The following is a 27,205-nucleotide window of genomic DNA, read 5'->3' on the forward strand; positions in this document are numbered from 1 at the left end:
AATTTGTTCAATAAAAATCTGATTTTTAGCCGGACATGGTGGCACATGCCTGTAGTCCCAGCTAGCTGGGGGCCTGAGGTGGGATGATTGCTTGAGCCTGAGAGGCTCAAGTGAGCTGAGATCATGCCACTGCGCTCCAGCCTAGGTGACAGAGTAAGACCCTGTCTCAGAAAAAAATTAAATAAATAAATAAATAATCTGATTTTACCAAATGGGTAGACTGTTCTTGTTACATAGGAGTTTTCACTTTACAAAAACAAGGGGCTCTATACCATAAAATTCCTTTCCACAGCTAAGTGAGTGAGTTAAGAACAGATGCACTGGTGAACGTGAGCATTCAAGTCTTTTAAAAATAAAATTAGCCTTTATATTGTGGGAAAATAGTTTAGACCCTGGAATCTGACCCTTAACTGACTCTGAAAATACACGCCTCCCTCATTCTTGCAGAATATTCTAAAGCAGAGTCTCTCTGAAGTTTTTAAAATCCAACTGAGCTTTTATTAAGAGAACAATAGGATTTGTTGTTTCCTAAATATAAAATTATAACACCAAACATGCTTTTTCAAACTTCACCACCCCCAAGAGTTCGACATATCCCCTAGGGAAGGGGACATTAATCCTCATCCGTCTTCCACTGCTCAGAGAAAGAGCTCTACTGAGTGACTACGACTGCACCGTGTATACAAGGATTGCAAATTCAGGGGCCGTTGAGGGCCAGACAGGTCACAGAAATGCGTAAAGAGGTCAGGGATAGGATGATAGTAATGGTGGGACTTGTAGTAAACTAGAAAACACATCACCCCTGCCCTTCTCCAAAGCATGCAAGTTCAAGTTCTAAAATTCAAATCCGATACCACTCAACCAAACATATTTGTGGGATCCATTCGGCCCAAAACCACCATGTTGAGATCCCTGGTGGTTCTTGTGACCTTGTGTGATCTTGATCCAGACAGTTTCTCTCTGGGGCTCAGTCTGATTGTCTCTAGAAGGGGCTGATAGAGCCTGCAGAGCTGCTGAGAGAGAGAGAGGAATGCAGTCCCAGGTGTGGACGCTTCATAAAGAGCCGTGGCGCTGTCTGCAGCCACTGTCTTGGATGTGCCTTCTGCGACGCTAAGCCAGCTCTCCGTTTGGGCTGTGCTCCTGCACGTGACTTATTTAGTTCATCGTTTAGTTCAGGCAGCCCTTGCAGTGTTATGTTTTCTTTTCCCCAAATCTGAGTTCTTAAAGGGCCTTTACCTTAATGCCCGTCGGAGCCTTCCAAGCACATCTTGAGCAAAAATGAACAGCTATTTTAACCCCACGGGCTTCTTACACGTGTGTTTTAAAAGGCAAAGAGTGATGTAAAAGAATGGCAAAAGGTCATCGTGCCGCTCTTATTTCCTGGTCTGAGTTAATCCTTTCTGGCCAGTTGAGCACGGGGCTTTTACAGAGGCATCCCCTGGAACTGAAGTCCTCCAGAAAGTCCCACACCCATCAGAGGCAGAAGGAAGAAAGAAGCCTGGAACAGGCGGTGAGGGTGCAGAGGGAGGGCACCCGGACCTGTTCCACAGGGGCTCGCCCTCATACCCAGCACAGGGTTGGGGGCTCCAGCTGGTGTGGGGAGGTAGCTGCCCCGCGTGGAAGGTTAAGACTAATGGGCCCCCAGCAAATACAGTCAGAACCAACTGAAGGAAGTCAGTGGAACAGGCCCTGCAGCCTGGGTTCAAAAATCCCGGCTCCTCCGCCACTTTTGACCTTGGCCTCCGCCAACCTCAGGCTTCTCTTGGCTGAAAGGTAGGCTACCTCCCTCCCTCCTTGGTTCAGTGAGCTGACACAGTGGAGCCTTGGACAGCTTACAAGCAGTGAATGGCACATCTGTTTTCTCTTCCGTCCTTCTTTCCTTCTGCCCTTGTTTTTCCTCTTTCCCCTTTCTGATCCCTTCCTGTGTGCCTCCTTTCCTCCTCCTGTTTTCCTCCTCATCACTCTGCTCCTTTACCCCAGCCTCCTCCTTGTCTGTTTCTTTCCTCCTCTCCTTCCACTCCCTTTTCTCTCCTTTCCCCCTCCTTCCCACCCTCCTCTCTCTCCATCCCTCTCCGCTTTTTTAAATCCACCCAGGGGATGCCTCCAAGTTCCCGTATCTGATCCCAGGGTGCGATGTTCCTTGCCCTGCAGCAGGCATCTCTGCGGGCACCCACTGGCCCCAGCATGCGCTCCAGGGCCAGCCCAGGGGGTGGCGTCTGGGGCTTCCCTTACAGGAAGCAATCAAGAGGGTTTCCAGCATTAAACCACTCAGGAAGCAAGGCCAGTTTCTGCCCGAGAGCATGCCTCACTGGCCCCACAAGAAGAACCAGGCCTAAGGCGTAGTGGTGTGCTGGAGCCTGCTCGCAGATGGCGCACACCCAATCCTGTGACCTGGTATTAGTACTTTGCATGGGTCACGGTGGGAGTGTTTACACCACAGAAATCAGCAGGTGCTGCAAATTGAGTCTTCTGTTTTGTTTCCTAAGAGCCCGTTGTTAAAACTTACCAGCACACCACTGCTCTGTAGACCTGCCGCCTTCTCCGAAGCAAACATTCCTGTGCTGAGGCCTTGTAAGAACAATGTCTGCTGCCATAGAGGGCAGAAGCCAGAGAGCGCACTCATATCTAGCGCTGTTTAAGCTGCCTGCTGTCGGGGAAGCAGAGCGGGTGGAAGATCTGAGCCCTGTTCTTGCAGAGGTGACGGTGCAGCTGGGAAGCTAAGACAGAAGAATCTGTAATTAGTCAGGAGAGAAGCCACGTTGTATAGGGTGACCAGGCCTTCCTCCTCACCCCCACTATGGTCCTGGCTCAGGCACTGTCTCTCATCCTTCCACCAGCCCTGTTACAGCAACCTCCACCCATGCTCCCTCTCCTCTCTTCCTCCCCACACAGCTGCTGGGGGATCTTGCCAAGTCACCATCACATCAAATCTCCCCACCTTCCATGGCTCAGGTGGCAGCCCTGGTGACCACTCCATGCCCACAGCGGAGAGGGATAGTTAAGAACATGGGCTTTGGAATCAAACTGCAGTGTCTGGGAGCCGAGAAGTTGTTTGACTGTCTGAACTTCGGCTTCCTCATCTGTACAGTGTGCAGTACAGAAAGGCAGTAAATACATTAAGCACTTCCTCAGCCTTCGGTGTGATCATCATTCTCATTACAGAGTAAAATGTGCCCTCTTTTCCTGCATCAGAGTTCTTTACTACTACTGGCGGCTTCCTGGCCACGTTTCCCTAAATCACCCCAGATTCTAGCCCCCAAGCCAGCCTCCTCACGGTCTTCAAATATGTTCTGTATTTTGGCTTTGTTCTGTCTGCCTGAAATGGACCAGGAGCAGTTAGGGTTGCGGTTAAGAGCAAGCAGTCCGGTCCTGCTCCTCTGGCTGTGATTATTTTAAAAATATCCCCACTTCTGCTCCATTTCCCACCAAACCCAATGCTACCCCTCCCAGTTGCCTGCCTGAACCCAGACCCCAGGGCAGGGCGCCACCTCTCCTTCTCTGTGTGCTGTGGAAGAACTTACACCGTGGATGTGGATTGTCCATGGCCCATCTCCCAGCTGTCCCAAGAGCTCAGTAGCAGCAGGACTCAGACTCCAACTTGCATCTTTGTCCCTCAGCACCCAGCATGAGGCCCGGCTCCCTGGAGGTGCGCAGTAGATGCAGATTGGATTGAAAATTGCCTTGACAAAATGAGGTGCTCAGTTGGGCACTATAGATAATTAGGGGCTGGAACAGACATTAGTAAACCACTGATGGTGTGAGCCAGACAAGCAGGATTGGATCAGAGTGAGGTGGAGCTGGAAATCGGAGTCTGACTCTCCTGCTTGCGCACAGAAGAAAGCTGAGGCACAGAGAGGGGAAGGGACTGGCATAGGGTCACACAGCTAGTAAGTTCAGGGTGAGATTTCAAACCTGTGTCTACTGGACTTGAGGGTGTCAAGCCCTTCCTCCTCAGGTCAGCTCCTCGAGGCAGCTGCAAGACACAGGCCATGTCTGCAGTTAGAGGACAGCTGGGGTCTCCAAGAGGGCAGTGCTGCCCCTAGAGGCTGGCTGCCTCCTGGGGACTCTGATTAGAACCTCCAGCCCCACGGCTCAGCCAGAATCCCACGTGACCTCCCAGAGACTCCCTGGATACCTGTAGGGTTTGTCCAGCACAACCATAGGAGCCATTTTAGAGCCAGAACTCAGAGGCTTTTATGCCGGCAGCCTCTCTTGAGTTTCTTAAAAAGAACAGCAGGCCTTGTCCTTGTGGAGGTTTGTCCTGGAGGGAGGTGGCTGCTGGGGATAGGCCATACTTGTACACCCCAAATGGAGGGCTTGGGGGGTTCCACAGGTACCCCATTAGAGACAGCAGAGTGGTTAAGAGCTTGGACACAGGAGCCCGGCTGCCTGGGTCAAGGCTTGGAGCCCCTAGCTCCTAACTGGGAGACCTTTGGCAAGTCACTTTAACTTCTCTGTACCTCAGTTTACTCATCAATAAGATGGGGGCTAACAGTAATTTAATAGACAAAAAGCATTTAGAGTGGCCCCTGGCACATTAGTAAGTGTGTCCAGCTCACTTCCTCCCTGTACTGAGCTCTTCTTTTTCTTTCACCCCTTGTTAATGAAAAGTTGAGGAATTTTTCTTTTCTGCAGGCGGCTACAGAAGCAGGAGAACCATACTCCTGGAATCTGTTTCACCATTGGATGAGTCTGTCATATTCCAGTAGTTGCAAAGTTGAATTTGTTCTCGCCTGGGTTGTCGGGGTGGGGATGCCTTCTGGCTTTCTTCCACATTGTGGTTTCAGAGGTGTCCTAGAAAACCTGACTTCTAGGCTCTCAGAGGCTGAGAGCAGAGGGGAAGGGCTAGAGCCTCCATTTATTCATCTGTCCTAGGACAGTGAGGCTAGGCAAGCTCATCTCCATGCAGTCACATTTCTTTCCCTCTGGCATCCAGCAGGCATGCTTGGGCAGGTCAGGTCATGAGGCCCAATAGGTCTAATGGCTTCAGGGAATTTCACACAGGCCAGTGCCTGGGAGGCACTTCCTAGACAAGCAAATAGCACCAGACTATAAGTCAGAGGGCCTGGGTCAAGTCCTGTGTGACTTTGGGCAGGTCATTTGACCTCTCTGGGCCTTAGTGCCATCATCTGCAAAATGGGACAAACGATCATTTTAGCTTCAGTGTATTTAGCACTTCCTGAACTGAGCACAGTGCTAGAAAATTCAAATCCAGTCATCACAGAGTGGGAAGTGGTCACTATTGACCTCCTTTATTGACGAAGAAACAAAAACTCTTTTTTTTTTTGAGACGAAGTCTCGCTCTGTCGCCCAGGCTAGAGTGCAGTGGCGCAATCTCAGCTCACTGCAAGCTCCGCCTCCCGGGTTCACGCCATTCTCCGGCCTCAGCCTCCCGAGTAGCTGGGACTACAGGCATCCGCCACCACGCCCGGCTAATTTTTTGTATTTTTTAGTAGAGACGGGGTTTCACCGTGTTCGCCAGGATTGTCTCAATCTCCTGACCTCATGATCTACCCGCCTTGGCCTCCCAAAGTGCTAGGATTACAGGCATGAGCCACCACGCCCGGCCAAAACAAAAACTTTGAGAAAATAAGTAGCTTACTCGAAAGTCACAGTGGGATGTTGTAAAAAGTAGGCATGCAATAAATACTACCGACAAAGACACCTGCTTCTGCAAATTCCCTCTCAGGTACGTTGAGGCAATGGAGGGATTTATACCAAGGCATGAAACTGCTTTCCTTCGTCTCTTGAGTAAGAGTATGTGGCTGGCTGGGAGCTGGATGGGAGTCTGTAATGTTCAGGTCACTCTCATGCTGTGTGACCTTGGGCCAACCACCAGTCCTCGGTGGGTTTTTTTCTTCATCTATAGAATGCCATGGTAGACCAGGTGCACCGGTTTGGCATGGAGCAAGTCTGGACCAGGAAGGAGGCCAGTTGTGTCTTGGCCCCAAGCACCACTGTGCATGGGGCTGAGGATCCAAGAATGGAGGCCTCCCATTTAGGCCCCAAGCTGTCCCAACCAGCTCATTTCTCCTGTAGCCTGCATCCCACCACAGGCCTGGCTGGCCTCTGAGGTCTTGTTAAAATGCTGGGCCTTGGAGACCCTCTCTGGTGGCTCCCTTTCCATCAGGGCACATTCTCCAGGGAGCTTTCCCTGATCTCCAGGACAGTGCGTGGCAAGCGCTGCCCACAGCACCGGCTGTCCTGCACAATTCCAACCTCCATCTAACCTTCTGTACCTGATCATCCAGTATTAATTGGTCTTCACATTTGTATAACATTTTTCAATTACAAAGCACTTTTGCGGCCATTCATCTCTTTGAGTGGCAGCCTAAGCTGCTATTTATTGACACTTCCTGTGTGCCAGGCCCTTGGTTGGCCTCTTTCCATGCATTATCATGCAATTCTCAGAGCAATTCTGTGAAATCCACATTTACAGATGAGAAAATCAGGACTCAAGCAAGCCAGATATCTAGCCCTATTGCACAGAGATTTGAACGAAGTCCCATGAAATAATCTGGGTCATCCCTAACTTAACAACTTCTGAAGCTGTTGTATGTGCCTAAATCATGGGACCTGGTTAAAAATCAGCTTCTCATTCCATAGGTCTTGAGTGGGGCCCAAGATTCTGCATTTCTGATAGGCTCTCAGGTGATGCTGATGCTGTCTCTTGAAGAACCGCACTTTGAGAAGCAAGGCCCTGAAATCACTGGGCAATTTCAGACCCCAGGCTGGCAAGGCTGTTTCCTTATCTGTCAGATGGGTGAAGTAGCCCTGGCTTACATAGATGGAATGACTCCTGGATGACATAGTGCCTGCAAAATGCCTGGCACACAATAGACCCTCAATAAATGCTAGCTCTTCTCCTTCGATAGGAGCTGGCATGAGTCTGGGTACACAACAGATGCTCAATAAAGCCTTGTCCAATGGATTGAGCCTAGCATTTTTCCCAAAGGCAGAGAATAAACTGTATTATGTTTCCCCTTGGAATGAAGCCAAACTCAATATTAATTTCTTTCTTGAACCACGGAGTTTCAAAAAGAAATAAAGGCAAACTAGAGTGATTGCAGTCGAAGCGAGCCTCTGTAATTTCTGTAATTACAGAACGAGAGCAAAGCAAAGCAAGCACAGCCTCATGGAGGGAGTGGTGTGGGGTAGGGGGAGGGGAAGAGCAGGTCCTACTTCTAGACCCACTGCTCCCCCTCCTTGCTTCCCTGGCTTTTCAGGGCTCCCCACTCACTCCATGGTGGGGCCATGGCCTGAGACAATGGCAGCCCTGAGACTCCAGCCCTGACCTCTTAGTCTCTGCCTAGGTCCCCACTCCACGCAGCCGCCTGTCCCTCTGATGCAGTGGGACAGAAGGAGATTGTCCAAGGCGGCTTCCACACACTCCCCTCCCCCTTGCCTGCCATCTGGTCCAGGGCTGGGCTGCTCACAGCCAATCATCCAGCAAGGCCCACAGCCCAAGGGCGCCACCTCCAGAATAGATTGTGGGTGCCAGTGCCACTTCCCCAACTTCTGCCGGTCCAGCGACCCCCATGCAAGCCGCTGTCATCTCTCTGGACAGGCAGCCTCTGATCATGTCTCCCTGCTTCCCCCTTGCCCCTAGGCAGCCTCTTCTGGGCAGCCAGAGGGAGACTCTTCCCCCACCACTGCAACCCCCCACTTCCTCCCATCCCACTTAGAATGAAACCTGAATTCTTGCTGTGGCCTCTGACACGTGTGTGACCTGGCCCCTGCCCAACACCTCCTCCTGAATCCGTTTCCTCTCACATTGCTCACACTGGACTCCAGCCACTTTGGCCACGTTGGTGTCTTTCAAAGGTGCCAGGCTCGTTCCTGCCTCAGGGCTTTTGCACTTGCTGCTCCCTCTGTTTGAAATACTATATCCCAGAAAGTCCCATTTCTGGCTCCTAATTCAGACTGAATGTTTTTTTCTCAGGCCAAATAAAACAAGCCCAAGGGCCAGTTTTGACCCATTTTGCCACTTCTCATGTAGGGCTTCCAAACTGTACATGTTTTCTTTCCCTAACAAAGCATCTTGTCATTCAGAGATTGGCAGAGGAATTCTTTGTGCTTGGTTTGGCCCCATTTTTATCAATGGCTTTAACACTTGGTCATAGAGCATACACTGAGGAAGGATGGGATATCCTGGGAACGTTTCTCCATCTTCCTGCCTGGAGTGTCTTTCACTAACTCCATCCTTCCCAGAGGCCCCATGAGCGAGTCATCTTCTGGTTTACTAATCTGATCCCATTATCAGCCCTGCCCCATCCCTGCAGCTAGTCCCTAAGTTCCTTAGCCCAGTGTCCAAGACCCTTCACATACTGACCTTCCTAGCTTCACACTTTGTACTTTAGTACACGTGTTTCCCTCCACTTGGAACACCTTTTCTCTCTTTTTAACCCTGACGAATACTTATTCAACCTTCAAAGCCCTGCTCAAGTGACCCCTCGTCTAGGATACGTTCTCTGGCTGTATTAACGCGTTTCTTCTAGGCCTACCGTGTCTTGTTCTTACACCTCTTGCAGCACTATCACAGGGTATTATGATCAGCCATAGGCAGAAATATTTCTCCTTCTAGGCCATGACCTTGACAAGGGCAAGTGTCTTGTCTTACTAAATTCTCACACCCTGAGTATCCACCCCAGCTCCACGCACATAGGAGGCCTCACTAAGTATTTACAGAAATGAATCTTTCTGCTGGAACCTGTTAGTTCACTGATTCAGATTCTGGCAACCAGGGTGTAGTTCAGAATATAAAATGCTTGAAGAGACGGCTCCATTGTCGTTTCAGCACACAGCATGTGCTCAGTACATACTTGCAGAATGAATGTGTTAGTGAGCGAGTACAGAGGACCTGACCTGTCGTCACTGGTGGTCTCACATTAGTAGTGCCCTGTGAACGTGGCTTTGGTGGAATTAAGTTAATCATGGTATAGTATGCACCTGAAGGAACGTGGAGCCGGATTCTGGGTCTCCAGAATGTTGTTACCTGATGAAGAAGAATGGGAAGACGCTGGAAGAAGGCTTTGGAAAAATGCCCAGATCATGAGAAGGTGAGAGGTGTTTCTTCTGCCTGCTCCACCAGCCAGTAGAGGAGGCTGATCACAGACTGGCACTCAGGACAAGGTGGAAGAAACGTGTGGTCTTGCCGCTACAGACCCACAGAGCTGTCCTCCAGCATGATCCCAGAGAGCCACAAAATACAGGGGTGTGTCTCAGGAAAGGAAAAGTAACAACTTGCAAAAAGGTTGGTTTTGCTTCAGAGAAATGTTCTAGAAAGACAGCCAAGTTACCCTGCCGTGAACTCACACACACCTGTGCTTTCTGCATGTTATTTTTCACAGGAGAGGGAAGTGCCAGGAATTAAAATTGCCGAAGCACTGTTCCCCAGGTGTGCGGGTGAGGCATGCTTCTTGGGACCACTCCATTTAAGTGTTGGGTCCCAGGCGCGTTCACTAGCAGGAGGCTCTTTATCATTTTCCTCCCATGGACTAGATGTTTGGGATTTTTTTTACTACCAGACTTTATTACAGAAGAATTATTTTTGTATTAACAAACACATGTACCACTCCCAGCTTCTGACTGGCCCAAGGTGCTGAGCTAGACTTCTTTGCTTTGGTACAAAGAGAGCCCAACGCCAAGAGACTTGACATTTCTGTTAGCTGGTATTCCCCAGGGGGACTAAAAGGATGATTTCCATTGGAGTTTTTAAAATGCTGAAGACACTGAAAGACCTGAATAGTAAACCCTTAATAAACGTTAGTTGGCATTATTATTGTTGTTGTTGTAGCCTTCTGGGAAGTTGTGAATGCCAGATTAAGAACAATGGATCCATACTCAGATGGTGGCGATTGCAGTGATAACAATGACTGAGATTTCCTAAGCCCTAACTATGTGCCAGGCATAGTTGTACACGCTTAACACACATGATCTCATTTAATCATCACCATAACCCTCTGAAGGAGGTATTATTATCCTCCCATGTTATAGATGAGGGTCAGAGAGGTGAAGTAACTCACCCAGCATTAGCAGGTGTTGGAGGGAGCCGAGGTCTGTCTGACTTAGCACTAGGGTGGCTTTGCCGCTGTGTAAGTCAAAGAGCCTTCTCAGTCCTAAATCCTCAAAGAAGTTTGAGTTGTATCAATTCATGGCTTTACTTTATCTTCATATGTGCCACATCTTCTAAAAGGAAAACTCCAAATATAGTCATGTGGCTCTTCCTAGGGAAGTTATAGGCATTTAGCTGAATCTGAATACATATCCCCATATTCCAGAAATTGGAAATCACATGTATGTCTTCTTTATGGTGGGGTCTTCAGAGCAGCCACCATCTCTGATTGCTCAGGGCTTGGCATGAGGAGGTGCTCAATATAGTCATGGAGAACTCATGGACTGAACATCCTGGTGAACCAGAGGGATGGTGCAGAGATTTAAGATTGCAACAGGAGCCCCCAAGCCAATGTAAGCAAAACATCTGTTTCATGACTATGGGAATATTTTGTAAAATCCAAGTACCAGCCTGAAGAAAGCCTGGAACTGCAAACTAGGAGCTTCAAGACACTCTATCTTTTGATCTCTAGTTCTCTCCTTCCTCAGCAGACCAACTCTCACTCTGAGTACAAGATGGGCAGAGGATGACTGCCCCAGAGTTCCCAAGTCACTGGCAAAACTGCCCCTCTTCCTGGGTCCCATGCCAAATTTCCAGGGAAGGAATTTGATTGGCTAGCCTGGGTCAGGTGGTCAGTCTTGATCCAAGGTGATTGGATCATTTTGAACAAATATGGCAGATGGAGACCACAAGGGTAGATCATGGGACAGTCAAGGCCATCATTGTTAGGACAGTTAATGGCTGAGGCTGCTCTCTCCTGCATATCCCAAGACTCCCTGGTAGACCACAGAATCGGCCGCCTCCTACTTCCTGCCATTCTCGAGGAGGGGAGGCAGGCACCCTACTGAGTCCAGAGCTCTCTCTAACATTGCCATGCCCAGGCCAGGATCTAGATGGGCATCCAAGACCAGCCTGTGTGCCGTGAAGGAGCTCAAAGTGAGCAGGCCATCCCTGAGAACGAGGAGCAGGGGTGGCAGGAAAGTTTGGATGATCTGAAGATGGCCTGGTTCTCCGTGAACTCTGGGAGGAGAAGATGGTGTTTGGTAATGGGGACTGCATGTGAAGGGCTGGAGGGCCAGTCCACAGCAGACTGGGCCCCCACTGGGCAAAGCTGCAGGGTGGAGGTCACGGGGGGAGGGCCAGGGTCACACTGCACCTTGCTTTGGCGCAGCTCCCACCTCTGAGGGTCCGCAGACTGGTGCTTCACATGTTCTGGTTGTTCCGAGGGTTCCACAAGTTTATTTTGTGTTATATTATTAATTTAAATCACTTTTGTAGAACATTATAGAAATAAAAAAAAGCACAAAGAAGAAAACAAAAGTCACTCATAAACTAAGCATTGTAGTCATCTTTGGATATATCCCTTTTTAAAATAAATTTGGGGGGAGGGGGCAAAAATTGGATAATTCGAAATAAACTCTCTGGAAACCTGCCTTTCTCACCCCAAAACAAGGTGCTCTTTCTCGTGTTCTTACGTGGCCTTTTTGTAACATTTCCACGAGTTTGGATGGAGGATGGAGAAAAGTCTCAGCAGCCCCTCTGTTGGTTTCTCTTCTCCTCTGATAAAATTATAGAATGTCTTCTCCACACTGCCCTCATCCCACCCCCACAGCTGTCCTGAGGGCAGCAGGCCCCACTCCTGCATGTTCCCAGCACCCCGAGGGCCAGTGCCATGCTGCATGGACTCGCTGCGGCCACCCTGGCTGGGGATGCTCTGCGGGACACACGCACAGCCCGGACGACCTGGCAGGCTTCCTGCACCCCCGCTGCCCTCTGTAGGAGCTGCCTGCCTGCCCCACCGCTGCTTCGCCATCCCTCCTCTCCTTCCCTTCTCTGTTTTGCAGGCTCTCACCCAGAGTGGCAGAAGGAGCCCTTCTGGAGCTGACCCACCCCCGACAACCATCAGGTAACATCAACAGCCACAGTAACAACATCCATGAGTGGAGTTCTCCCTCTTAACCAGGCTGACGAAAAGCACTCTTGCAGCGATTACGGCTGAGTTTTGATGCAACTCTACAAGCCAGAGGGGATTGCCCCCATTTTATACTTGAGGAAACTGAGCACAAACAAGAGCAGTACTTAATAGTATTGAGTAGTAGTACTGAGCAGTAGTACTCAGCTGGTAGAAGGCAGACTGGAGATTTGAACTCAGGACTGCTCTCAGCCCAGTTTCCTCCACTGTACTGTACCCCATGCTGCCCCTGGAAATAAAAAGGTAAGAAGGCTTCAGGGTGTCAGTAGAATATCTTGCGGTGACTGAAGGCTGAAAGAGGTCCTCTAAACCAGTGGTCCTTAGCTGAGGGCCAGGGCTGGGCTGCCAGTATAAGAATCTCCTCTAGCAGAGTTTGTTAGAAGTATAGACTCAGGACTTCCTGCAACCCAGTGAGAGATGTACCAGTGTCATCCTCATTATAAAAGATAGGGGCACCCAGAGGTTGAGTGTACTTAAAGTCATACAGCTCAAAAGTGGTAAAGTGGACTGTGATCAGAGGTTGTAACTCCTAGGCTCTGTTGTCTTCACTGGGACCCTCCATAGTGGGGCCACCTTTCTCCCCATTCAACCGTAGGTTGAACTTCTTTCTTGCTCGCCCTGGCCATGGCTAGTATGGCTGCAGAGTGGGACAAGGCTCCCAATTGCATCCTTGAAGGCAAAGTTAAAGATTTTATGATTAAATACTTAATATTTCATGTTGGAAGTTTGGTGGCCTCAGATTTCTCCTCTGAGCAGGACATACAACAGAGGGTTGGACACAGATGGCCGGAGTTGAAGCCAGGCCAGGAAACATCGCTGTGTCTTTGGAAACAAAAGTCACCTTCCTTCCTCCAGGAGCGAGGGTGGGCGAGAGGAAGAGCTTATAGAGAGCCTTTTCAAGCCCCTAGTTTGTTCATGGGTTATTTTGTTTTTGTCATTTTAGGGTGAGGCAACTCCAAGGTCATACTCTCTTTCTGTGCCTGTCACCCTACCCCTGTCCTCCTAGGGTGCCCTTGAGCCGCAAAACTGCTGTCCACGTGGACCGGGGCTGACATCGCACGTCCATCTGCCAGGACCCCTGCGTCCAAATTCCGAGACATGGCGACCAACGGCAGCAAGGTGGCTGATGGGCAGATCTCCACCGAGGTCAGCGAGGCCCCTGTGGCCAATGACAAGCCCAAAACCTTGGTGGTCAAGGTGCAGAAGAAGGCAGCGGACCTCCCCGACCGGGACACGTGGAAGGGCCGCTTCGACTTCCTCATGTCCTGTGTGGGCTATGCCATCGGCCTGGGCAACGTCTGGAGGTTCCCCTATCTCTGCGGGAAAAATGGTGGGGGTAGGTGCTGGCCTGGAGACCTCCTGGCTGGGTCTGGACCCTGCAAAAAGGATCCTGCTTAGGCATTTTTCTGGGGCAACTGTAGGAGAAAAGCTCCCCTAAAGACTCCAGAGGGAGCACCAGGCCCCATTTCTTGTTTCTTATCCCTTTATCAAAAGATTCCCGAAGGACGATTGTCCTCTGTTAATGATACCAAGAAGTTCATCTACTCACCTGCAAAAAATGGGATGTATTTTACGTAAGGCTGTCCTTGGGCCTGCAGTTGGCTGTGGGTCCTACTTTTGAGGCAGGTATAGAGAAATCCTGGATGGGGACCCAGAACCATGGCAATCCCTCTACCAGGGCAGGTCTTGAAAGTCTTGGGGCCACGAGCTCTGTCTTCTTTCCCCTGCAGGTGCCTTCCTGATCCCCTACTTCCTGACGCTCATCTTTGCGGGGGTCCCACTCTTCCTGCTGGAGTGCTCCCTGGGCCAGTACACCTCCATCGGGGGGCTGGGGGTGTGGAAGCTGGCTCCTATGTTCAAGGGTAAGTCTGCAGAGCGGAGCCCTGGGTGGTGGTGCCCCTGCCCACACATACCCCTGCCCCTCTGGAGAGAGGGAGCTGTCTACCCAGACCAGGGTTGACATCACATATCCGTCCATCAGGTGTATGTCTGAGCAGAATGAGGGCTGTTGCAAGGGGCCAGGTGGCAGATGACAGTGCTGGTCAGAAACTAGGGAGGTGGAGGTGGAGAAGCCCAATCCAGAATCTCCCGCACGTCAGCCTGTTCTGTCCTGTTAGCCCATTCATTTCCCCTGCGAGAGCTGGGTGTGACTTGCTTTGCCTCGTGCTCAGTGCCTGACAGGCACCCAGGTAGATACTTGGTGAGTCATGCTTACTGACTGAGGGCCTGGGCCCCACCTCCTCTGGCAAGCTGAGACCCCAGCCCTGCCTGCCACCAGTCTGCACTGGGCCCCAGACATGAGTCCTGGCCCCTTGGCTTGCCAGATGTACATGACCTTCAGCAAGTCACTGCCTCTCTCTTAACCTCAGTGTCCTCAGTAATGCCTCTCTCTGAGATCGATAAGATTGTAGAGGTCATGGAACATGCCAGGACAGTTCATGTGAAGTCTGTATTAAATGGATGTGTGTCTGTGTTCTGCTCCCAGGCGTGGGCCTTGCGGCTGCGGTGCTGTCATTCTGGCTGAATATCTACTACATCGTCATCATCTCCTGGGCCATCTACTACCTGTACAATTCCTTCACCACGGTGAGTGGTCCCTTTGGCCACCCCCTCCAGCAGGAGCCACACCCAGAGCCCACCCTCCGCCTGCTGTGGCCACCACTCTGCTGACAAGGTCATTCCTCCAGGAGTGGGGAACTTGGTTTGTCTTTTATGGGCCTTGGTCTCCCCACAACAGCCATAGCCTCACGAATTTAGCATCTCCTGTGAGCCAGACACTCCTTGTAGGCTCACATCCAATCCTCATGACACCCCTCTAAAGTGTGTATTGTTAGTCCATTTTATATGGACACAGACAGCCTGGGTTCAAATCCTGACTCTACTATATACCAGCTGTGCAACTTCAGAAAAGAGACTTAACCTCTCTGAGTCTCAGTGCCCTCATTTACAAAATGGAAATAAAATTAGAATCTGCCCTAGTTCCTCAAAAAGTTAAACATAGAATTACCATATGATCCAGCAATTCTGCTTCTGAGTAGATACCTAAAGAATGAAAAGTAGGCTCTCAAAGAGATATTTGTACACTTCTGTTCACAGCAGCACTATTTACAGTAGCCAAAAGGTGGAAGCAAGCCAAGTGTTCATTGATAAATGAATTGGTAAGCAAAATATGGTCTATACATACAATGGAATGTAATTCAGCCTTTAAAAGGAAGGAAATTCTGGCACGTGCTTCAACATGGATGAACCTTGAGGATATTATGTCAAGTGAAATAAACCAGTCACAAAAATACAATCCTGTATGATCTTGCTTATATGAGTTTCCTAGAGTAGTCAAATTTATAGACACAGAAAGTAGAATGATGGTTGCCAGGGGTTGTGAGTAGGGGGATGAGGAGCTGTTGTTTAGTGGGTGGAGTTGCAGTTTTGCGAAATGAAAAAAGTTCTGGAGCTGGATGCTGACAATGTTAGGCAACACATTTCTCACAATGTATTCCCATTGTTAAGTGACACATGACTCTATTTGCAGAGGTGTGGCAGGGCTAAGGGAGCTACATTATGGGTATACTTAATGCTTCTAAACTGTACACTCACCAACAGTTAAGATGGTAAATGTTATGTATAATTTTATCACAATTAAAAAATGAAAGAAAACAAAAAGTGAAACCCACCTCATAGGGTTCTCGTGAGGATTAAGGAGCAGATATGTGTAAGGAACTTAGAACTGCGCCTGGCAGAGAACAAGCTCTGTAAGTGTTTGCAGGTGTCATCGCAGTGAGAGTTAGATGGGCAAGATCTCTTGCCCAAGATCACATGGTGGGGAAGTAGCCCCGGCTGCAGCTTGGAAGGCTCTTTTCATAGTGAACAGGTTGAGGTTCAAATCTCAGCCCTGGCACTTAGTAGCTGTGTATTCTCAAGCAAGTCACTGTCCCTCTCTGATCTGTCAAATGGGGATCATAATGCTACTTACCTCCCAGAGCTGCTGGGAAAGGGAGGTGTGAGGAGGCTTGGGGACCATGAGGGTGGGCAGGGTGCACTGGGACCACTCATGCCAGCCCCTGGGAGCCCAGCGGGATGTGTCCTCATGACTGTGTCCTTGCAGACACTGCCGTGGAAACAGTGTGACAACCCCTGGAACACGGACCGCTGCTTCTCCAACTACAGCATGGTCAACACCACCAACATGACCAGCGCTGTGGTAGAGTTCTGGGAGTGAGTATGGGGCCGCCAGGGGATGGCAGGGACAGGGAATGTCAGCCAGGGGCTACGGTCATGTGTCACATGACATCTTGGTCATCAGCGGACCACATATACAATGATGGTCCCATAAGATTATAATACCATATTTTACTTTACCTTTTCTACATCTAGACATGTCTAGTACAGAAATGCATTGTGTTACAGTTGCCTACAATATTCAGTACAGTCATGTGCTGTATAGCTTTGTGGCCTAGCAGCAATAGGCCACACCATATGGTGTAGAAGTATAGCAGGCTACAGCATCTAGATTTGTGTAAGTACACGCTATGATATGCACACAACAACAAAATTGCCTAACAACACATTTCTCAGAACATATCCCCGTTGTTAAGTGACACATGACTATACTTGCAGAGTTGTGGCAGGGCAAGAGCTAAGGCAGCCACAAGGGATGCTGAAAGCCTTTTCTCCCCAGAAGGAGTTGGACCATAGATGGAGCCATAAGACACACATACTCTGACCTTTGATAGCGAAATCCAGCTACCCACAAAACCACGGTCTAGCAGGGACAATACGTTCCCCAACATCTCTGCCTCTAATCTCCTGCCAGCGCCTCCCGGTGATCGAACTCAGCTAGAAGCCAGAGGGCAGGGGACCAGATAATGTAGCCATAGTAGTCAGCATCCTGGGGCCTGGCACAGAGAGGTCAAGGGGGAGAGTGGATCAGAGAGGCAAATGGAGGGGAATAACCAGCATAGCCAATTAGAATCACATGGAGAGGTCGACCTTATCCTGATTCATCCTGAAAACTGGCCCGATCTACTTACGAACCTAGAGTCACTCGGAATAAACACGCACACACACTCTGGCCATAGTGAAGGCCATGCTGATTGTATCTTCAGGGGAGTACCTTGTAGAGATGTGTGTTGGGGGACACTGATATGACACAGTGAGGTGCTGGGGCCCAAATCTCTCTGGCATGAAGGAAGCATCCATGCTGGACAGCTCTGAAGGATCCAGGAGCAGTCTAGAAGGTCCCAGAGTACCTTGGATAAGCTCCCAGGAGGAACTGTTCTCAGGCAGTGTCAGAATCAGTGTTGCCTGATCTCTTTATGGTGCAATGTCCGTGGTTACACTGTTTCCTTACAAATAAAAATCAAATTCTGCTCCGGTGGGTTCTGCTTTCCGGCAGCTCCCACATGCCGCTCTTAGGCACGTTCGAAGTTTTCATTCAACCATTTATTCGGTAAACACTTCTTGAGCTCCTACTGTGTACCAACTGATGACAGGCACAGACGTGCAGACAGGCAATGGCACCACCAGGTGGCCAATGCAGAGAGGACGGAAGCACAGGCGGCTGGGCTGCAGGGACCTCAGGGAGGCCCCTCGACCAGCCCAGGTGGGGAGTGGCATCTAGAGGAGAAAACTGCAGGGCAGGCAGGTGCTGGAGAGGAACAGTGTGAAGGCTGGGAGGCAGATGAGGTCAGGCTAGGCACCGGCAAGCAGGCTGCAGTGAGTGCTGAGAGGAGAGAGAGATGCAAGGGCCTTGAAAGGCTGGCCAGGGAGTTTGGGCTTCATTCTGAGAACAAGCGGGTGCTATTCATTGCAGTAAGCAGAGGAGTGACATGATCAGACTTGCAATTTAGAAGGCTCTCTGGGGCTGGAGAGGGGACAGAGGAACACTGAAGGCAGCGTCCCACTAGGAGGCCACTGGGCCATCCAGATGAGCAGTAGTGGTGGCTGACTAAGGCCCTGGGAGGTCCTGTTCTCTTTGATCTCTTGACCAAACAGCACTTTCTACCGATCAGTATAGTGGGCCTCGCAGTCCCCAGCTACCTCTTGAATCACGGTGATGACGGTGTCAGCACAGTTCCAGGGCGGGGATATCGTCTGTGGCCATGCCCTGGGCACCCCTTGATCACTCCAGCTCCCACCAGCTCTGTGTGACTTTCTCCTGCCTCCACTGTTTGACTAGGCGCAACATGCATCAGATGACAGACGGGCTGGATAAGCCAGGTCAGATCCGCTGGCCACTGGCTATCACGCTGGCCATCGCCTGGATCCTTGTGTATTTTTGTATCTGGAAGGGTGTCGGCTGGACTGGAAAGGTAAGGGATGTATGTGCACAGTGGGGACAGGAGGGCACTGGATAGAGGAAGCTCTGCCCGCAACTCCCAGGAGTCCCATCTAACCCTGAGTTAAGCAGGTCCCTTCATCACTCGGTGTGTCAGTTTCTTTTACTGTAAAATGGGAATAATAACATTACCTTACCTTCTAGGGTGGTTATGAGGATGAAAGGAAATAGTGCAGCACAGTGGGAAGCTCACAGCGAGTCCCATGGGATTCCACTGGGCCCAACAGAGTCAACTCAAAACAGAGGACAAATGTTGCTCCTGGACTGTTGAACAAACTTTCCCAGAGCATCTGCTCTGCACCAAGCCTTGTGCTAGGTGCAGAAGCTCCAGAGATGACAGCTTCACATCCTGACCCTTGAGGAACAACAGAGATGAATAGGTTAATGGTTGAAGACTCAGGCTCTGTGTTAAGCAGTGCATGATTTCAGATCCCAACCTCACCATTTACTAGCTGTGAGCTCAGGCAAGTCATTTTGCCTCACAGATAAGTATAATCATGAGCCCCGTTTTACAGAGAAGGAAACTGAGTTCCTTCTCGGCTCATGATTATACTTATCTGTTGGTTTATTATGATAATCAGATGAGATGGTGATTTTGTCAAGCACTCAGCACCTAGCAAGGGGGGTTGTTATTGCTCTTGTTTTTATTATCAGCAAGTGCAGAGCAAACGCCAAGCTGGGATGTCCAGCCCAGGGACACCCGGGAGGTGGAAAACTGGCCTTACTCCACCTCTTTTCCCTTTCAAGCCCTACCCCAGGAGCTTGGGGACAGAATATAGCAGAGTCTCTCACTGGCCTTGACCTGAAGGGAACCCAGAAGGCAAGTGTGTTGTCTCAGATCTTATGGCAAGTCAAGGGCAGAGAAGAGATTTGTACTGAATAAGCCGGGAGGCGGGAAGGTCAGAACTACCCAAGAAGCGGATGCAAGGTTCTAGAAGCAGTAGCAGAAACGAACCAAGCAGAACTTTAACAAATTCCACACTTCGCAGAGCTGATGAAAAGCGGCCCTAGTTCCATCTGGTGGGAACTTCTGGACCCTCTGGGTTCTCAAATCCAAGGCTGGTGCAAAAATCTCTCTGATCCATTCCTAGGACTAAGGATGCCAGAGGAGGGCACAAGTGTGTCCCAGTCTAACTTTCGGGGCAGAAAAGTATAGGGCTTATGGGCTTTGGAAGGGTTTGAATCTCAGTCCCTGAGCTTCTAGCTGTGAGCACTTGAGCAAGCCATTCACCTCTCTGAGCCTCAGTCTCCTCATCTGTTCAATGGTCACAACAACAGTACCTTACAGGGTTGTCACAAAGACCGAGGGAGATGAGTAGAATGCTTAGCATATGCCTTACACATAGTATTAATTATAACCATTTTGGAGTGGTAATTAGAGTTCCTGCTACATTAAGAGACTGGCCACTTCTTGGGGACAGAGAGTAGGGCCCCCTCACTGCATATATTGAGGATGTCAACCAATCCATCCACAAGCATTTATTGAATACCTACTATGTGCCTGGCTTCACGCTGAACACAGAAGGCAGGGGAAGTACGAGACCGAGGCGACATATAATAAGCCTGCAGTATGTCCTCATGTGACTGACCTTTCTGAGCAGTGGGTGTGACTGTGCCTGTTTCCAGACAAGAGAAAGTGAAGCTAAGAGAAAATACGACATTGGCCCTAAGTTACACAACTCGTGGGTGACACAGATGCGTTTGAATTCCCTTTTCCTAGCTCCAAGTACAATGGGTTTTCTCTTGGATTGTGGCTGCCTTCCTTAATCCTGCAGAATCTCAGGGTCAAGTCATGGAGGTGAAGCTAAGCTGGTGAATTGTCCATGCTGACCGGGAAACAGGCTCACATTAGACTCTCAGATACAAAGGTCATCAAACTTGAACATTGCTCTTCCACACTAGTGAGCAAAGAAATGCAATTTTAGACAATGATGATCAATTTGACAAAAAATAATTGTTTAAATGATGATACCCAGTGCTCGTCTTGTGACAGGAAGACACTCTCTGTAATACCAGGTGAAGTTCCATTTCTTGAAGGCAATAAGGTAACAAGGTAATATGGATCAAAAGCCTGTGATGAATTTATTGCTTTTAACTCAGTAACTCCACCTCTAGAAATTTTTCCCAAGAGTGGTATAATAATTTTGTAGCTGAAGATACAGGGGTATTTAATGTGGTATTATTTAGAGTCACATAAAATTGGAGGTAACCTAAACGCGTAACAGTGGGGAAACTTAAAAAGAGAATGGTAGGACCTTCTGAGGGACTGTTTTGTGTAATTAAAATGTCAAATTGTTCATGAGGCAATAAAACAATGTTTAGTAAACAAAATGAGAAACAAACCTGTATGTATTGTGTTTTGTTTTTTAATTCTAAACATGTTACATGGAAAGGCAAGTACCTAATTTGAACCTCATTTTGTAAGAAAATGTAATTACATCTGCAAACGAGAGTTTCAGAAGAGCATTAAAGTAGGAACATCCATGCATTTATGTGTTTGCCAGACAATTATTGAGTGTCTACTATATACGGTGGACTGTTCTAGGTATGGGGATGTGAACAATGCAAGCCTTGCTCCCCCACATAACTTACATTCTAGGTGCTGGTGAAGGGAACTTTCATTTTATGTGTGTGTGTGCATATGTAATTTAAAAGTTTTCCTGTCACCACATGCATTACTTGGATAATTTAGAAGTCAAAAAATAGGACAAAACAGGGGAAGGGAAAAACCAAATGTGAGCTGGTTGGCTCAGACTCCAAGGAGGAGCTTCAGAAAAGTGGCCAAGGAGAGCAAGGATCTGGGAAGGCTTCCTGGAGGTGGAAGAACTGGAATCAAGCCCAGAGCCACAACAGATATGGATGTAGGGGAAATGGGGGAGGAGGAAGCAAGGGTGTACAGGAGGAGGCGTCACCTGTCACCCACTTTCCTCCCAGGTGGTCTACTTCTCAGCCACATACCCCTACATCATGCTGATCATCCTGTTCTTCCGCGGAGTGACGCTGCCCGGAGCCAAGGAGGGCATCCTCTTCTACATCACACCCAACTTCCGCAAGCTGTCCGACTCTGAGGTGAGTGCTCCTCCCAGCCTGGATTCTGAGCCACCACTTAGCAGCTTTGAGACAAGCTTTTACATCTTTCTGACCCTCACTGTAGACCGGGTTTGTTGCCAGGGAGAGCCGGTGGGCATACGGAAAAGGCCCTGGTGAGCCATGGCTATGGTGATTACTATTGACGGTCTTTGATAATTCTGCCTACAGGTGTGGCTGGATGCGGCGACCCAGATATTCTTCTCATACGGGCTGGGCCTGGGGTCCCTGATCGCTCTTGGGAGCTACAACTCTTTCCACAACAACGTCTACAGGTTGGAGAGGACAGCTGTGGGAGCCCCTTCATTCCTGGCCGAGCCCCTCGAGTCCGCACCCCACACTCATGTGTTAGGGCCCTCTTTGGCCACTTTGCACTCTCAGCTTAACCTCTCCCTGAGCCAGTCCTTTGTGTCACTCCTTCTGGAGACACAGACTTTCCTGTTGTCCCCTTTTCCTGACCCCGATCCTCTGGCTCTGCCCTCCCCTAGCTTGCTCTTAGGGCCTGTGCTTCTGGGGCCCAAAGTGTAGCCCCGTTCCCAGCTCCCTCCTCCGGGCCACCCCTTCATAACCACAGCCAGCAGCTACACTGTCTGCCAGTCCCACCCTCCTGACCCCACTCCTCCCTCTCTCCAGGGACTCCATCATCGTCTGCTGCATCAATTCATGCACCAGCATGTTCGCAGGATTCGTCATCTTCTCCATTGTGGGCTTCATGGCCCATGTCACCAAGAGGTCCATTGCTGACGTGGCGGCCTCAGGTCAGTGCAACATTGTGTGGGGCCGGGCTCCTGGTGTGGGGGCACTAACCACGCTGGCCTTTGCCATCATCACCATTAACACCACCACTGTGGCTCACTGGCCTTGAGTACTCCCTATGTGCCAGGCAATGCACTGAGCATTTTACATGGACTGTACCCGTGATTCTTCTCAACACTTTGCGATACATGCTACTGTTAGCCCATTTCATAGATGAGAAACTGAGACTCACCTCCTAAGGGCATGGAGCTGGAAAGTGGCAGATCTGGAGTTGGAGCCCAGGTCTGGCTGACTCCCAAGCCTGGGCTCTTAGTCTCTTGGCTATACTGGCACATCCAGCACAAACCTGGACATTTTGGGGAGAAGATCCACTCTTGCCTTGGGGGTATAAACTTTGGCTCAATTCAGATATGTTCATCACCATACTACAAAGACCCCCAAATCCATGCTTTTGTCTCAGCTCCAAAGATGTTCTCACCAAGTGGGCCATGCCAAGTCTGCTCACCACACAGTCATCAGTGCCACAGAGCCCAAGGAAAACCCCAGACAGCCCTTCTCTGCACAGTCAGGCAAGCAGCCAATGGGAGGAACTCGCTGTGTGCAGGGCAGAGGCCCCTGAGGCTCATGGAGGCCACACAACTGGTCCCTTGAAGAAGTGGGCTGGTCCCGTGAAAGGAGCATTCTCTGCTCCGGTTCTAATCTCCCCTTCAAGGGCAACCGCCATCTCATTTCTCTGCAACTCCCCAGCCATTCCACCACCCCCATCCAGAGCCAGACCCAGGGAGGTTACAATCTCTTTCCTTCTCATTCCAAGATTTCCTGATCTCTTAGACACCTGCACCAAATACTCAAACGCAACACATGCCAACCAAGGCTCCAAAGCCTTCTCCTCCGCTATACTCCCCATCACAGAAGGGTCTCACCATCCAGTGCCCAGGGTGGAGAACTCAGCATCATCCTGGACTCTTCCCTCACCCTCACCCTGCAAGCCAGCCCATACCAGGATCTGCCCCTCCGCCCCCCACATCTCTATCTGGTTGCCTCTCTGCACCTGCACTATCCCCACCACTGGCCAGGCCATGCTGTCCCCCTTCCAGATGATGGCCACAGCTCCTCACTGGTCCTCTTGTCTCTGGGCACAATTACTGTGGCCCCTCATCCCCCACCCTCTTTCTGCATCTGGAAAAAGGGGCTGAAAACACTCACTTGAAAGGTTACTCTGAAGATGAAATGAAATAAGGCTTAGAAAATGGGCAATGCGCTGGAAAGGCTGTAGGTGCTGAGTACTTTTTATTTTTCTTGTCTTTTGCCCTTCTCTGTTCAGGCCCTGGGCTGGCGTTCCTGGCATACCCAGAGGCGGTGACCCAGCTGCCTATCTCCCCACTCTGGGCCATCCTCTTCTTCTCTATGCTGCTGATGCTGGGCATTGACAGCCAGGTGAGGGCGCCCTCTGCAACCCAGGAGCTTCTCCACCCCCAGACTCCTCAGTCCCTGAGTAAGCAGGGAGAGGAAGCCACTCTTAGGCTGCCAAGAAGATGACCAGAAATTCCAGGTCCCTAGAATGTTCCACTGCATGAAACTTCAGGGAACAGCTCAGCCACCTTCTCCATTTTCCAGAAGGGGAAACTGATGCTCAGAGGGAAGGGACTCTCCTGAGGTCACAAAGTGAGTCATAGGCAGAATCAGGCTGAACCCTGGGCTCTGCTGGCTCAGTGCTGCTAGGCCTCCCGTCCTTCCTTAGAAGGTCAGGCTTTGGGTGGATTGGGGCTGGGACTGCTGTAGGTGGCTGACCTCTGTTCCCACCTGAAGTTCTGCACTGTGGAGGGCTTCATCACAGCCCTGGTGGATGAGTACCCCAGGCTCCTCCGCAACCGCAGAGAGCTCTTCATTGCTGCCGTCTGCATCATCTCCTACCTGATCGGCCTCTCTAACATCACTCAGGTAAGCTCAGTAAGCACCTGGCACTCCCCCAGCACTGCCCAGGGCCACACCCAGGGCCTCCTTTCCCCTCCTCTGTTGTATCCCACCTTTCCTGCCTTCATTGAGCATCATCTCTGTGCCAAGCTCTGGGCACATAACAGTGAGTCAGATGGGGTCCCTGCCCTCCAGGGGCTCCCAGGCTGGTGGGAAACACAAACATTGAGCTAGGACATACAGGACAGAGCTAGAGAATGAAGCACCTAACCGGACTGGGGGCACCAGGGACTGCTTCCTGGAGAAGAGGATGTAGGAATTGAGCTTTGAAAGGCCCACAGAAGGCCGGGCGTGGTGGCTCATGCCTGTAATCCCAACACTTTGGGAGGCCGAGGCGGGCGGATCACCTGAGGTCAGGAGTTTGAGACCAGCTTGGCCAATGTGGTGAAAACCCATCTCTACTAAAAGTAAATAAATAAATAAATAAATAAATAATACAAAAATTAGTCGGGCTTTGGGGCAGGTGCTTGTAACCCCAGCTACTCAGGAGGCTGAGGTAGGAGAATCACTTGAACCCGGGAGGCAGAGGTTGCAGTGAGCTGAGATCACACCATTGCACTCCAGCCTGGGCAACAAGAGCGAAAAACTCTGTCTCAAAATAAAAGAAAGAAAGAAGAAAGAAAAGAAAGAGAGAAAAGAGAGAGAAAGAAAGCAAGCAAGAAAGAAAAAGAAAGAAAGAAAGACAGAAAGAAAAGAAAGAAAGAAAGAAGAAAAGAAAGAAAAAATAGAAAGAAAGAAAGAAAAAGAAAGAAAGAAAGAAAGAAAGAAGAAAGAAAGAAAGAAAGAAAGAAAGAAAGAAAGAAAGAAAGAAAGAAAGAAAGAAAGAAAGAAAGAAAAAGGGAAAGAAGAAAGAAAAAGAGAGAAAGAAAGAAAAGGAAGAAACAAGAAAGGTCCACAGAAATTAGCCAGAAAGTCAAATTGGAGATGGACCTTTGAAGGTGACACTGCCCAAAGCTTTCTTTCGTTCCCATTTTTCTTTTGTATTGACATGAATGAGAAATGCTCGCATAGCTGGTGAATTGTACAATAAATATAAATGACTCTAGCAACATGAGTTTAGCGCTGTGGGTCTGATTTTTATAATCCACAAATCACCCCCCAGATCCAAATGTAGTTCTGCTCCAGAGTTAGTATTCATTCATCCCTTCATTCATAGTTGTCGAACACCTGCTATGGGCCTGGCATGACCCTGGAAATTCGGCAATTAATGTGACAGATACTACCGTGTCTGCCGTCTTGGAACTTACGTTTTGGTGGATAAGACTGACAGACAAATTAGATGATTTCGGAGAGTGTCAAGTGCCCTGGAGAAGAGGATAGCAGAATAGACAATGACCAGTGGGACAGGAGGGGCGCTCCCTCAGACAAGGTAGTCAAGGGAGGTCTCTCTTTCCAAGAAAGCGACAGTTGGGCTGAGACTTAAATGATAAGAAAGAGCCAACCAGACGAAGATCTGGGGAAAGAGAGCAGAGTAGGTGCAAAAGCCCTGAGGCATTTGAGGGACGGGGCAGGTGGCGGGGGAAGCCAGTGTGGCGGAGGCAGAGGGAGTGAGGCAATGGATAGGAGACGAAGAACCAGCCCATGCGGACCTTGCAGGCCAAGACATTTGGATTGGATGGGATGGGATGGGATGGGATGAGATTGGATGGCATAGGATTGGATTAGATCTCTCTCTCTCTGCTTATTTATGTGTTATATTATTATCTCCTTTAAGTCATGAAAGGTTTTAAGCAGGGGAGAGACATGACTGATTTACACTGTAAAAAGATGGCGCTGGTGACCAACTCCTCTTTCTGCCCTCCAACCTTACCAGAAATTGGCATTTTCCTCTACCACCTGGACATTTCCTTCCCAATCCCCAGACTGTCAATGTCCACAACCTCTCATGGTCACAAAGCCCTCAGTGCTTCATCTAATCTACCCTGAAGACTTCTTGCTGCAGTGCAGCCTAATCCCAGCCCCATCAGCCTCCAGAGTCCATGTCATCTGTGAACTGGATGCAGTGGGCACCGGGGGCAATGCACCTGTTCTCACCTCTTTTCCTCTTGCAGGGGGGCATTTACGTCTTCAAACTCTTTGATTACTACTCTGCCAGTGGCATGAGCCTGCTGTTCCTCGTGTTCTTTGAATGTGTCTCTATTTCCTGGTTTTATGGTGAGTATCAGCCCCTCCTCCCTTATTCATTCACTCATTCATCTGTTCATTCCTTTCTTCAGTCATCATTCAACAAGTGCAATTTGAACCCCAGGTCTTCTCCCTACATTTATGTATTTATTTATTCTTCATATTACAATTAAATTAGGTTAGTCCAGGAGTCCCCCATGTTTAGAAGATATAAGAGCAGTTAAATGAATTCATTTAAAATAGGTGCCAACATTTCTTAATAAATTTTGGAATAAAAAGGGTTTTTGGAGATTTTATCCAGAAAAGGGAAACCAAAACTATTTTTTAAAGTTTTAAAGTTATATATTTAACAAAAACTAGGCTGTAATTAAAAGTATGCACTATCTTAAAACAAATAACAAAAGAAACATTGATTTTATTTATTTTGTGGCCTAAGTTTCTTGAGCCAACTGCATGACAGTAAAAAATGAAGACATCCTTTCCTGCACCTTTGATCGTCCCATCAGAGCAAATGTTTAAAGAAACATGATATTTTGTGTCCCCTTTGCAATATCTACCACCTCATCCCTCTTGTCATTGTCCCTTCTTTTTTATGTTTGTTCTATATGTATAAATTTAAGGGATATGGGTGCAATTTTGTTACCTGGATATCTTGTGTAGTAGTGAAGTCTGAGCTTTTAGTGTACCCATCACCACATAATGTACATTATTTTTATTTTTATTTTTATTTATTTTATTTTATTTATTTTTTTGACAGAGTCTTGCTCTGTCACCAGAATGGAGTGCAGTGACACAAACTCAGCTCACTGCAACCTCCGCCTGCCTGGTTCAAGCAATTCCTCTA

The 27,205-nt window shown here is 49.2% G+C and overlaps 1 protein-coding gene across 2 annotated transcripts in view; it reads left to right on the top strand.

Moving 5' to 3' along the window:
* The window catches only part of SLC6A1 (solute carrier family 6 member 1), an 85,067-nt gene that overhangs the window by 50,706 nt on the left and 7,156 nt on the right, over positions 1 to 27,205 (top strand). The window contains exons 1-13 of one of the 2 annotated variants that reach the window (XM_050781472.1): positions 7,897 to 11,157; positions 11,959 to 12,020; positions 13,093 to 13,422; positions 13,817 to 13,948; positions 14,572 to 14,672; positions 16,189 to 16,298; positions 18,262 to 18,394; positions 21,355 to 21,489; positions 21,679 to 21,782; positions 22,141 to 22,265; positions 23,588 to 23,700; positions 24,073 to 24,204; positions 26,289 to 26,391. In XM_050781472.1, coding sequence (XP_050637429.1) covers positions 13,185 to 13,422; positions 13,817 to 13,948; positions 14,572 to 14,672; positions 16,189 to 16,298; positions 18,262 to 18,394; positions 21,355 to 21,489; positions 21,679 to 21,782; positions 22,141 to 22,265; positions 23,588 to 23,700; positions 24,073 to 24,204; positions 26,289 to 26,391 — 1,426 coding nt within the window. In that variant the 5' untranslated portion in view covers positions 7,897 to 11,157; positions 11,959 to 12,020; positions 13,093 to 13,184. Of the gene's footprint in view, positions 1 to 7,896; positions 11,158 to 11,958; positions 12,021 to 13,092; positions 13,423 to 13,816; positions 13,949 to 14,571; positions 14,673 to 16,188; positions 16,299 to 18,261; positions 18,395 to 21,354; positions 21,490 to 21,678; positions 21,783 to 22,140; positions 22,266 to 23,587; positions 23,701 to 24,072; positions 24,205 to 26,288; positions 26,392 to 27,205 lie in introns of those variants that run through there. The other variant, XM_050781471.1, reaches the window with a different exon arrangement.

The sequence above is a fragment of the Macaca thibetana genome, chromosome 2 (assembly GCF_024542745.1).
Source record: "Macaca thibetana thibetana isolate TM-01 chromosome 2, ASM2454274v1, whole genome shotgun sequence".
Lineage (NCBI taxonomy): Eukaryota > Metazoa > Chordata > Mammalia > Primates > Cercopithecidae > Macaca > Macaca thibetana.